The sequence below is a fragment of the Pezoporus flaviventris genome, unplaced genomic scaffold, assembly GCF_033815535.1.
Source record: "Pezoporus flaviventris isolate CSIRO_AGI_PZ_B2104156 unplaced genomic scaffold, CSIRO_AGI_Pfla_v1 ptg000002l, whole genome shotgun sequence".
Classification (NCBI taxonomy): Eukaryota; Metazoa; Chordata; class Aves; order Psittaciformes; family Psittacidae; genus Pezoporus; species Pezoporus flaviventris.
Window position 1 is genome coordinate 3,432,665 of NW_026892550.1, and position 13,081 is coordinate 3,445,745.

The 13,081-nt window shown below is 44.1% G+C and overlaps 1 protein-coding gene across 3 annotated transcripts in view; it reads left to right on the top strand.

Annotated features, from left to right (window-relative positions):
* Positions 1-13,081, top strand: part of FGFRL1 (fibroblast growth factor receptor like 1) — a 172,744-nt gene that overhangs the window by 80,572 nt on the left and 79,091 nt on the right. For all 3 annotated transcript variants that reach the window (XM_061466766.1, XM_061466757.1, XM_061466772.1), the window contains one exon: positions 5,622-5,894. In XM_061466766.1, coding sequence (XP_061322750.1) covers positions 5,622-5,894 — 273 coding nt within the window. The remainder of the gene's footprint in view (positions 1-5,621; positions 5,895-13,081) is intronic.

Consider the following 13,081-nt stretch of genomic DNA (forward strand, 5'->3'; position numbering starts at 1 on the left):
GAGAAAATAACTTGGTGGAAAATGTAGATTTAAATTATATTTTAAGCCTGATTGCACGCTGGCCCTTGGAACTTTTGGCATGATCCCTTCTAGTAACTAAAATGATTTGAATGTGATGGGGCAAAGTTATATTTAGTTTGTATTTGGAGAAAGAAGAACGAGCAGCCACAGGGGGAAGCAGCTGCATTCCCGTCACTTCTTCCCAAGTCACATCCATGGATGTCAAACCCCACCCTCCCCCTTAGCCAACAAATGATTCTCTCAAACTATTGGGTTGAGGACAAGGGGGACTGAAGAAAACCTGTGCACGGTGGGTTTGTGTCGAGGTAGGGCTTAACCTACAGTAACAGCTCCTTCTGGTCGCACAGGCTGTGAAGTCAGCTGCCTCTTCTCCAACACGGTGGGGCTCTAAAGCATGTTTCTGAGCAGTGCACTGATGCCATAGAGAGCTGCCTTTGCCTAATGGAAAATTGCAAGAGTGGAAGCAAGAAACAGTGGTTGTTTTCCCTCTCTCCCCACCATTGCCCCTCCTTTCCTGACTATAAACGTGTGAAAATCCAAGTCAGCACTTTTGTTGGAATACCTACCTGGGGCCTCGCTTTTGACCCCTTCTCACATATCCCATGGCAAAATGCTGCAGAAGTAATTGTTGCTTCCAGGAACATGAGAGGTTGTAGATTTTCAGCACTTAAAGACTGACTTTTTCAAGAATCACTGCCTAGCGGCTAAGAAATAAGGGGGAATATGGCGTAGGACACCTCCTCCAGGATTTACAGCAGGACTAACGAGCACTGCTCTCTCCTCCTATGGTTTGAAAGGATCCAGTCTGGAGCTTTAACCCATGGGTGCAGGCACATGGCAATTCATGACACACACACACACACACACACCCCCACAGACAGAAAGATGGTATAAACTGGCATTAAAAAAATTGTGTTGGTAGATATATGAGCTCACAATTGTAACAACCTGGTCTAACAAAATGATTCAGGCTTGATGTAAGGAAAAAATTCTTTACAATGAGGGTGGTAAAACACTGGTACAGGTTGCCCAGAGAGATGGTGGATGTGCTGTTCCTGGAGACATTTAAGGCCAGGCTGGATGTGGTTCTGGGCAACCTGATGTCCCTGCTTATGGCAGGCAGATTGGGCTAGATGACCTTTGAAGGTCCCTTCCAACCCAGACTATTCTATCATTCTATGATTTCAGATTTGTAAACAATCCCTTGTGGTGTGGCTATTCAGCTCTTGCGGGGTTGCCCTGATGCGTAACCCACAAACAAGGCAAATGGCCATAAGGCATTGCTCTCAAAGTATGTTAAATCATTTCTGCTCACATGCAACACAAAGTTAGAGCCTAGGATGGCTGAGGCTGTGGCACTGGCTGCTTGAGGAGTAATTGCATCTGCTTTTTTATGCTGCATTAGAGCACATGAGAGCAGCCTGCAGCAACAAGGGATGGGAAGTTGGCAGCAGTCAGGGTTCAGCCTGCTTGTACCTCCTTGTCAGCTGAAGGTGAAGGAGCAACTGCTTTCCTTTGATTTTGCCTCTGTAATTAGCTATAGCAGTGCATCCACTCTACATGACCACGGCAATGGCAATATTATAGGCATATTATGGGACAGTTCTGTAAGGTGAGGAGCTCCCTTCAGTATCAGTGGTGCCCATGAGAAATTAGGGTGCTTGGCATAGTTTTGCTGCGTCTTTTTGCTCTGATCATATCGCAGAAGATGGAGCTGCCGTAGGCAATTAATGCCTGTACATTAGGAAGAGAGACAGAGATCCGTGACGATATCAACATTTTATTCTTGCTTAGCCATCTACAGGAGGCTCTGCTCTCAGCCGTGAGCACACACATGCCCCAGTCCTGTGGGAGACACCACCAATGGACACCCAAAGTGACCTATGGCAGGGCTGCCAGCTCCTAAGCACTCTGCTCTTATGGCAATATTATAGGCATATTATGGGACAGTTCTGTAAGGTGAGGAGCTCCCTTCAGTATCAGTGGTGCCCATGAGAAATTAGGGTGCTCGGCATAGTTTTGCTGCGTCTTTTTGCTCTGATCATATCGCAGAAGATGGAGCTGCCGTAGGCAATTAAACTCCAGGGTAACCTGGGTTATTCTGGGCAGCTTAAATATGTGGATTCAGAGTGGGAATACCATATAGTGCGGGATTTCATGGTATGTTGTGTGATGCAGCTCTGTGTCAGCAGCACCCGCTGCACAGGGGATGCTGGAGAAGGGCCTTTTTGCAAAGCATACTTCCCCCTCTCCACCTCCTCCCCTCTAAATACTGACAGTGCAGAGCGGGGAGATGTGCCAAAGTATATTTTGACTTGAAGAGCATTCATCTGTCACTGCTGCAGTCCCAAGGCAGGGCTGGGCCGTGTGGATACGTAGTGAAATAGGACCCGGTGGATGCCTGTACATTAGGAAGAGAGACAGAGATCCGTGACGATATCAACATTTTATTCTTGCTTAGCCATCTACAGGAGGCCCAGCTATCGCTGGCTTGCCAGGGCCTCTGAAGCTCTGGTTGCAGAGAGAGAGCACTGCTTGCACAGAAAGTTATTAAGGCAAAGATGCTAGGTAGTAAAATGGGAATATTTACAGCACCAAATGAACAGAAGAAAGGTTTTAGCATCTTTGTCCTGAGGCTGTACCTTATTGAGGAGTGCATGCAGCTGTATCTGGCAAAATAAAGCAAGAAAAAGGAGGGTGGGTGGATTTTTATTCCTCATCCTGATAAAGTCGCTTGAGGGGCTAATGAAGGGCTGCAGAGTACCAAGCTGGTGTGTTTCTTTTCAGACAGAAAAGCCCTAAGAAATGCAGCCTTTCCTAAATGTCATAAAGGTCTGTGAATAGATCCTGTGACAGGGCACGATCCAGTGATTCCTCAGAATGAAAGGTCAATCAAAGGAAAATGGCACCTGGGAGAACAAATCTTCCTGCTGACCCAAACATGTGACGGATCCAGAAGCAAGTCTGGTGCCATCGGGAAAGCTGCTTCTGCAGCCTGCCCCAGTGAGGCACATGACGTGACTGGGAAACTATCTGATTCCTCCGGGTCTCGGAATTCATCAGGAGTCAACCTGAATGTCGGAAGGAAAAGGATTTTGAAGGAGCTACAGCAGGTTTCCAAGTCAGGAGGAGGGTGCTGTCTCTCCAATGTCCCTGCTTGCCCTGCACCAAACATTTTTCCCTAGCACTAATTATAGATCTGTTTTTGCTATTTGAATATGCAAGGAGTAGTATCCTGGCTCACGAGTAGATTGCAATGAAGCTACTCTTAAAGTCTGGTTTGGTTCAGTAGGGCTCTAAGGCAGAAAGACCTCTCCAAGGGCCAACCCAGAATTTCAACAAGGTCGTGGAATTGTCTGGACATTTCTGTTCCTTTACACTGAGTGGAACGCTGCACCATGTAGGGAAACGTAGCAGGATTTTGGGCTGGATCCTCGCATGGTGTTGGTGAATTCTGCTTTATCAAAGCCAAAGACACATACACACCATCCTCCCGATGGGTGGATTTTCTCTTTAAAACACTCAGCATCATGACTTGTGTCAGATCAGCATTCAAAGAATCTTGGCATTATCTCTCCATCCACAGAGCTGGAACGTTCTCATAGCAGCCTTCCAGTATCTGAAGGGGGCCTATAGGGATGCTGGGGAGGGACTCTTCATTAGGGACTGTAGTGACAGGACAAGGGGTAATAAGCTCAAACTTAAACAGGGGAAGTTTAGATTGGATATAAGGAAGAAGTTCTTTACTGTGAGGGTGGTGAGGCACTGGAATGGGTTGCCCAGGGAAGTTGTGAATGCTTCATCCCTGGCGGTGTTCAAGGCCAGGTTGGATGGAGTCTTGGGTGACATGGTTTAGAGGTGTCCCTGCCCCTGGCAAGGGGGGCTGGAACCAGATGATCTTAAGGTCCTTTCCAACCCTAACTATTCTATGATTCTATGATTCTGTGCGCTGCTGGATAGGCAGGATTTCTCATGGTGTTTTGCCAGTCCCCTTGAAGGGGGGGGGCACTGTCACTCTCAAGATGCGGTCCCAATGGTGTCTGAAGGAGGGATACAGAGATGAGTGTTATATTTGCCAGGGACTGACTTCTTTAGAGTAAGTACTCTCAAGATGCCCACTTTGGGTCTTGAGTAGTTCATCAGGATCTGAATGTGTCTAAGACCCATTGGTTTAACCAGGCTCTTAGTTGAAATAATTAATGAGTTTAAATCTAGTTCATGACTCTCTTCTCAGCTTGAGCAGCACGTCTGCTCTCCAACAAAGCTGCAAAATTCATGGGTGAGATTCAGCATGAGTAACTGCCACAGCAGTTCTGTAGTCACTCAGGAGCTGGACTGTATGTGGTGCCTTAGTCATGCTGGGGAAAATTCATACAGGCATTGGAATAACAGGAATTAGTCATGAGGAAGTGCAAACACCAGCTCTGTATCTTATCCCGTGTGAGTCCAATGCTGCAAAACACTAGGAACAGGAGTCAAACATGAGGGAACGGTTCCAAACCCCACAAACAGCTTGTGGGTTTTGGGTGCAACTCGGCATCAGCAATCCTTAGCAAAACATTTTGTCCTTATGCAAGAGCAGAGCATTTATTATCACACCCATTAATAGGTTGTTCTGGGAAGAGCATTGCTATTGCAGTTTGTGTGGGGAACTTGTGCAATGGAAAGGCAGAAAAGGCAGATGCAGGAGAAAGACTGCTTCAGCTTTTCAGAGCCTTGGGAAGAAATTCCCGTTTAATTCAGCTGTGGGACCATTCCCACTGCCGGAATCTTTATCACTTCTGTTTTCTGAGTGTTGGCCTATCCAAGAGCATCCTGTTATCGAATGGCAAACAGTGTGCTCACTCTGTGGCATTCCAGGGACACTCTGTTTTGCATGAAATTATCACATTTAACAAAGAACAAATATTTGTCAGTTGGGTCAGACCAGCAGGGTTGCTAAGGGAGTTTATGAAAATACCCTCTTTTGGACTGTAAGCAATGTTAACGTGTGAGGTTATGCTGTCTTTTGGTGAAGTGCTACCCAATGAATGCTTTGTGTCCAACAACTGCAGGCTCATGCATCTCAGAAAAAACCCATCTGGTGACTATTAAGGGGAATTACTGTACATACAACATGAAAGGATTGAAACATGGGGGGGTGAGGGGGCAGTGTTTTGTTTTAAGTGCCAGTGCTGTTACTAATTTTGCCTTCAGGATAGGTGTTGAGTTTAAAACAACTACAGTTGCTCTACCAAATACAGCTGAACATTTTGTGTGTTGGCCTCCTCCTTGCTATAGTAAAATGAGGGTGCTTTGGAAAAGCAAAGAATCAGGCTTCCCTGGTGGATTAGCATGAGCTGATGATGATGGCAAGGCTACAGCTTCATGTCTTGCACAAAGCAGTATCTCTGTTGTTTTATCCTTCTGTAATTGCCTGTATTTTAGCCTTGATTGTAAGTGATTTTTGGTAAGCACCTTTCACTTTATCTCTGTGTAAAAGTCAGTGTAATAGCCTGATTGATGACTTGTCTTTAAATCAGTTCTATGTCACTAGCAAAAACAATAACAGCTCACTAGCAAAAGCAATAACAGCTTCTCCTCTCTCTGTTCTTCCTTAGGCCCCCCAAGGATTGCAGATAAAGTGATTCACCGCCAGTCCGTGAGGCTAGGGAGGACCATCAAGCTCCTGTGCCCAGTGGAGGGTGACCCCCCACCCCTCACTATGTGGATGAAGGATGGCCGCACTATCCACAGCGGCTGGACAAGGTTCCGAATCCTTCAGCAAGGGCTGAAAATTAAGGAGGTGGAAAGTGAGGATGCGGGGACCTACATTTGTAAAGCCACCAATGGCTTTGGCAGCACCAATGTGAACTACACCCTCATCGTGATTGGTGAGTAGGGCTGGAGAAAAGCCAGGCTTCACCTACTCTGGGATATGAGAGCAAGCTGATTTCTGTGTAGCTGTCAGTGACTGCAGATTTGCTTTGCTAATCATTTACTGACCTCCACTCTTAACTGGCCCTTTCCAGTGTTTGAGGATTGCCAGAGCTGGCTATGTTGCTGCACATCTTCTGCTGCAGCCAGCTGCAGGCAGATAAGATTACGCAGTGCCAAAGGTTACAAATAAACAGGAATGATGCAATAGTCACTAGGGTCCAGATCACAATGAATTCCACACAGGAAAGGCTGTGTGATAAGGAGAGGTCACGCTGATCTTTATGTTTGCTGTTGTAGTTCTCAAAACAAATGTTGAGGCACCCGTATAAAGGCATAGAGCTGGAAGATCCATGCTTTTGCAAAGCATGGTGTCTTTGGGAATAATAATATCAAGGTTAAAATGAAGCTCAGAGCTGGCATATGACCCAGGGATGTGCAGCTCCTGAGAAATCTCCTTGGTGGAGGCAAGATTGAAAAAGCGTCAGATCCTGTCTTGGTGACCATGGGCTGTGCTTTTGAGCATCTTCAAAGGGCTTGCTTGGCCTGGCAATGGGATTTTGGGGTTATCTTCTGGGCTGGGAATTCCTGAAGGCCCCAAGGATGCTTCTTTGGATAATCAGAGATTCTGCTGCTGTGCCTATCATGGAAATACGCTCATTGGTCCTTGTCTGTGAGAAGGGAAAGAGCTGGATGAGAATGTGATGCTGAAAGATGCTGAGGGAATAGAGAGGGTTACAAAGCAGGGGGTGAGATCACGTGTTGCTCATCCTATTGCCTCGTTAGCATTCCAAGTATATGGTCTACAACGTTCTGTTTCTCACAGACAGTGGAAGAGAGGATAGAGTTTAGGGCATTTGCCATCTGCCTACTGCTTGGCACTTGGCCTGGTTTTGTTCTGTTTCTCCCTCTTCCCCTTTGCAGTAGGAGTGCTGCTATGGACTCAGAGCATGTAGCAGACACTTGGTGCTGCTTGATGGAGGATTATCACCCGATAACAAGGTGATTCTTGGAGAATGCACTTTGCTACAAAGCCAGTAAGGGAAATAGACCAGAATGTGAATGTCTTATCAGGAAAGAGATGTTTAGGTGAGGGAAAGCCTCTCGTGACACGACTCCTGTAGCATCAATGGGAGAGAGCCACAAAAACCATCTTATAGTTTATATACTTTGCAGATTTGTTTTTTCTCATTCATCTCTTTCCTGTACATGTTCATCATCTTTGCTACAGTGAACAAAGTGGATATAATCTATAAAGTGTCATGTCTATACAGACTTATTTTGGATGTGCTTTCCAGATGGTTTGGTGAAGAGAAAGAAATGCTGCAAGAGCCTGCTTCACTCCTGCTTGTGCTTTTGCAGTATGTGGAGGTTGCCAAAGGTTTTGAACTTCTGTGTCATCCAGTATCTTTTGTAAAGCTCAGAGCCCAAGCCACATCCCGTTGTTCCAAGGCAAAGAGGCACTGAGGTATCTGTGAGTCAAAGAAGGCTCTAACTATTCTTGGTAGCACAACAGAAACAAATGAAAGGGAAAAGCCTGGAAGCAGAGGGTAAAAGTTGGACTAGAATTCAGGAAAGATTGAGGCAAAACCTCCAATTCAGTTGCTTGGGGAAATGGGATTATCAAATTTAATTGTGTTAAGAACAATAGTGTTCATTATATTTGGCACTGAAAAGCCCTGGGCGCAAACACTACTTATTTACAGCCTCATCGGGCAGCTATGGAAGGAAACGGCAAGCTCCCGCTGGTCTGCTGTGGGTGTGAGGTTGAGCCCTATGCAAACAAAAATTGGTCACCAAGTGCCAAGAAAAGGGTAACTTTAAACTAAAAGTGTGGCAGACATATGGGCTTGGTTATCATTCATCTCCACGCGTCCTTGTTGTAATGCTGCTTAACCCCAATACTTCTTAGCCTCTGTGCACCTTCCTTCTTTGACTCACTGTGTACCCTTGTGCACTGTTGCTGCTCAAACCATTTTCGATGGATTGCTTATGTCCCTTTTCTCCAGTGGTACAGAATGTGTTCATGTAATGTTTCAGACCAATTGCTCTTCACTAGAGCAATTTCCCCTGAAAACAAATGTTCCCTCACTGTCTTTCTTGCCAAAGTGCAAGTAAACACAAGGTATCACTGACTTGTTCTTTCAAGGGACCCAAACGTTTAATGTGTTGACCAGATGCTTGTGTTCGTCTTGGTGAAAATGCTTTTGGTTGAGAGCAAATTAATCCTTTGTTGACTTTTGAGGAGGCAGTGATTTAAAACCAACTGCATGTCAGATTTGAGGATGAAGATCAAATTGATGGAGCTGTTTTGCTTGTGCCCCAGAAAGCACAAACTTCATTAGGCTGAGTGGCTTTTTGAACCATATGGCCTCTTTATTCTCCCACTCCTTCAAAGGAGAAAAAGCCCTCTTATTCCAACTTTACTGCTGACACCAAACATGTAAACCCATGCAGGTGTCAGACATGGGAAAGGTGTTTAAGATATTAAATCTAGAATAGCATTAAAGGATTTGTTAAATGCTGGACCTTGGAAAAGATAAAACTCTTTTGACATTAAAACATCCTGGAAACTTAAGCAATAATATTTGGAATTGGTACAGTAGCTTATTGAAAGGTTTTGGACTTACCCTACATGCTTTTAACGGAGCTCTGCCACACTGCTGGAAATGTCACACCTGTGTTATACACGTGTACACTGCAATAGGATAAGATGAAGGTTTACCCAAGGTTCTACAAAAAGCTGAGACTAAAGTTCAGCAGCCCTGAGCCTCTCTGCCTGCATTCAATGCTATACAACTCTTATTAATCTTAGCTCTGTAATCTGTTATTGTATAGGGAACCAACAAAAACTGTGACATGGTACATAGGAATAAGAAGGGCAATGGTTCCACCAACATTAATGGGTGCTGGCAGACATGGCAAAGATGAGCTCCTTGTCTCCGTTGCAGGTCGGTCTCTGTGAGGTGTATTAATTTTGGTATAAGCCTGTTTGAATGTTGCTTTGTGGCTTTCATGACTGATCTTGCTTGCAAGCAGCCAGCTCAGGGAATGAGCAGAGCAAACTTAAGTCTGCCTCTGCATGTCTGGTAGACATACCTACATGTTGCCTGGACAGAGAACTTCTCAGTCTGCAAGCGTGGATGAGACAGATTGCTATGATTTTACAACAGTAACTAAAGCAAAGAGAGGCCAGGTGATTAGTCCAAGGCCATGTAAACTATGAGCTGTGGCTCAGAGTTGAGTCTAAACCTCTTAACTCTTATCCTAAAAGACTGTTCCTCCATCATAACACTTTCTAAACTCTTTTCTTACTAATTTAGCATCTTCGTGCTGCTGTGTTGGAAGGGAGTCTTCTCTAGGTTTTTGATCTTCTTTCTCAAACAAAGGTTTTGCCAACCCAGATGGCAGTTTCTGCCCTGCTGATTTCCCCATCTTCTCAGACGATGGGGCCTGGATCCCAAAGATCCAAGGAATCCTTCTCTAATACATCCCTGCATGAAATGTAAGCCAGTAAAAGCAGATAACCAATATAAGTCAAATTTACAATTTCCTCTCCTAGCCAGCCTTAATAGTTTTTGTGGCTTACCACAAGATTTGGGATGCCAATTACACTGCAGACAGATTTACAAATGCTGGAAGAGGAACTTCTCTTTAATCAGTATTAAATCAGTAGTGCAGTTATTAAGCACAATAGTTCCTTTTTGTGGAGAATTATCTGTAGCTCATCAAAACAAATGTGCTGTACCTTTCCAGAAAGTTATTTGTACAGTGATGCCCATGAAAATCTTGTCTTTAAGGGTTTTTTTCCCCAGCTGAATCAATTCAGAAGAGCTGATTTATGATCTGCAGGTGTGAAAAAGTTACTTTATTTGGGTTTTAGATGCTTGGTTGAAACCTGTGGTTTCTTTACTGCAGAATAAAACTCCCTTGCCAGTGTGCTCTAAAAGGAAGCCTGAGGTCAAAGAGGAAGAAACACAGCATTTGAATAGCTGCTCACTGTTTGAAAACTGCCCACCTTGTGTGCTGCATGGAGGTATGCTCTGCAGAGAAAAACAGCATGTGATGATGCAAAACTGAAGCCTGTATCAGGCTGTGACCAGCTTGGAGAAACTGAGGTTTCATATATGGAGCCATCACACGCTCCAGCCAACAGGTCATCCTGGGAAATCTTAGCCTAAATAGGTGAGATTTGCCTGACTTGTAAATAACTGAAAACAAAGTCTTCTAATAAGGAAGTGCTGGACAACCTTCACTGCCGTCTCTTGCAATTGCTGTTTATTATTGCAATAATAAACAACATCACTTGTTCCAGAGGCCTGGTCATTCTCTGAAAGGAAGATTGTTGGTGAACAGCTGTAGGAAGGACTATTAGTAAATATTTATGCTGTAGCATAATGACCTCTTTCACTAATGCTCAACACAGAGGACTTTTCACTTGCAGAAGTGTTATGGGCCAAGTCCTGCTAGGTGTGCCAGCATTGCAACATGCAGGGCTATTGCTACAGGTGCTTCCAGTAAATACTTCATCTTGCATCAGTTGCTCAACCAAGTGATGAAAGATCCAGCTCTCTATTTTCGCATCTGCCTGCATGTTTCTTATAACCTTCTGCAGCAAAGAAAAAGGAAGCAGCAACAAGAGAAGGGTTTGGGATTGTCTTTGCACTGTCGACTTCTTGCTTTGCTTAGGGTTTGTAAACTGCCAAAGACAAATCTTGCTCGTGTGCATGTCAGCACAAGAAAGATCAACATTTAAATCCAAGGAACAGCTGCTCCAGTGTTTCTCCTTCTTGCCCCATGTCTCTGACTGTGGCAATTGCTTTTGCTTTTCTTTGGATTTATTTGGAGGACGGTTTTGGTGAAGAACCCGTCATCCATCCAGTCCATACACCCTCTTGTGCCTGGTCCTCTGAGAGACTGAGCCACTTGGCTCCATTTGGGCTGTGGACTGATAAAATCTTGATGCAGAGAGCAGGAGGAAAACTGCAGCTTGTTGTCCTAAACCTCTGATGGGCTCTTCAGAAATTGAGCTGCATCTCATTTTCAAACAAATCAAATTTACCATTAAATGTCTGCTGTCTGTCTGCTGCAATTGATTGCTTTGAGAATCTTCCCTGACATCAGATGATTTATTCTTAAAGTAGCTTTTTCCTGCTGAGCCAGCTGCTATTTTATGCTTTTTTTACAGCTTGTCCAAAGACAGCTCTCTTTGATAACAGACGTGAAAAATTTGCATTAAAATAACCTTTTTTTTTAAACAGTCAGCATAAGTATCCTGCAAAAAAAAAAGAAAAAATCATGGCAATGTCTGAATGGGTATTTATTTAAATGTGCTTTTTTTTCTGCTCACAGTAGTAGAAAATACTGTGCGAAAAAAATCACAAGTGCAGTAAAATATGGTTTGCATTACAGTTCTCCAATGAAGTAATCAATCCATGTCTCAGAACTCATTTACAGTGCAAAAGCTGAGAAAACATTTGTAGTCCAGAGTCAGGTGCCTCCAGCCATCTTGGAAAAGCATGACCAATTCATTGGTGTTTGGGTTTTGGCCTCTTAGTAAACTCTGGGGACCAGAGAGAGATGTGCTCGGCAAGAAGATGTGAATCAACACTGAGTCAGCAATGTGTGCACCAAGGGACTGCTAATGCTAAGCAAAAACTGGAATGAGTCAACTCTTAAAAAAAGGGGGAAAGGTGCTGTATTTGCATTTGAAAAGAAGATGGTGTAGCTTGTGCTGGTTGTGCTATGGAGTTAGCAATCCATCTTTAGCGCATTTACTTCAACCCGAAGTGTGAAAGGCAGCCCATCCAGCATGGGACCGTTAACACAATCACAGGGCATATAATCATGACTAATGATGATTAGTCAGTTGTTATATGGAAATGAAGAATTCCTTGTGACAATAAACAGTAACAAAGTTCTCATGTTTAATTTGTTCAGGCCCCAATCCGGCAGCTGGATCTACGTTGGTGGCCTCCTGTGCGCATGCAGTGTGATTAACACCAGATGAGGATCTGGCCATAGTCACTGATGCTTAGTAATGGTTATGTTGCTAATTAAAGCTCAGATTGTTTTTGGCCTTTGGGAGCCTTAGTTTACTACTCGAGGCCTAACAATTGCAATCATTGCACAAGGACTTCTTGTCCCCATGTGGTGTGGTGTCACTAGGTCACAGTAACCCCTCTGTGGAGATGCAGGTTCATAACAAGACCTGTCTTCGTTGTGTTACTAAGTGAGGGGGTCCTGCATGTCAGCCTGTGGGAAGAGACTGTCAATATGCATGAAATGATTCCATTGACTAGAGGAATCAATGAAGTCCTTGGTACAGGAAATGTGTGTATTGCCATGTTTTGGTGCAAACTCATAGCTAGAAACTTGTTCACTTGGAAGTGAAGCTCCTTTTCCACTGGAAGTGACTCATCATTGACTAATGATGCCCTCACCCAGTCAATGGCTCTTCTTTCTGGGTGTTTATTAACGTAGGCATAAAACACACACCCTAGCCAGATTTGGTGTGCTTAACAGCACAAGTATGCTAAAAGCAATCTAAAAGCAATCAATCAGGAGTTCCTATCCTCTGAATTTCAGTGGTGCTTCATTTCCTCCTCATCTGGGGAATCCCACTCACAGCCCAACAAAGTCCCTGTCCCCATATGCAGTATGTTGAGTCTTGGACACTGTCTGGGAGAGGGAAGGAGGAGAGAGAAATGCTCCAAAATGAAACGGCGACTCTCCCTGGGTTGCTGCAGAAAAATGATTTCACTAGTTTTCATCATTTTGATGGTGTTACCTTAGATTGTTGTCACAACAGCCCATAATAATTTGTTATTGCAAAGCTCTTTCTCCATAGAAAGGTGATGATGTGAGCACCAGTATTAGCTGTAACTATCCTAAAAATGACTGATCAAAAATGTAGCACCAGGTGATTTAGCTGATGGCTCTCACTGAATGGGTGTAAAAGGCTGAAAAAGTCACAGCTGGGCAGCAGTCTTGTTTCTCCAAGTCCAGATCTGTAACTCAGTGCTAATGCTGTATAATGTCCACAGTTTTTACAAGATCTTTGTTAGGTTTTATTAGTTTCATTTGATTTTGTAACAAACTTTACAGTATGCTTATCAATACATCATGTTCTGGCTAACAAAAG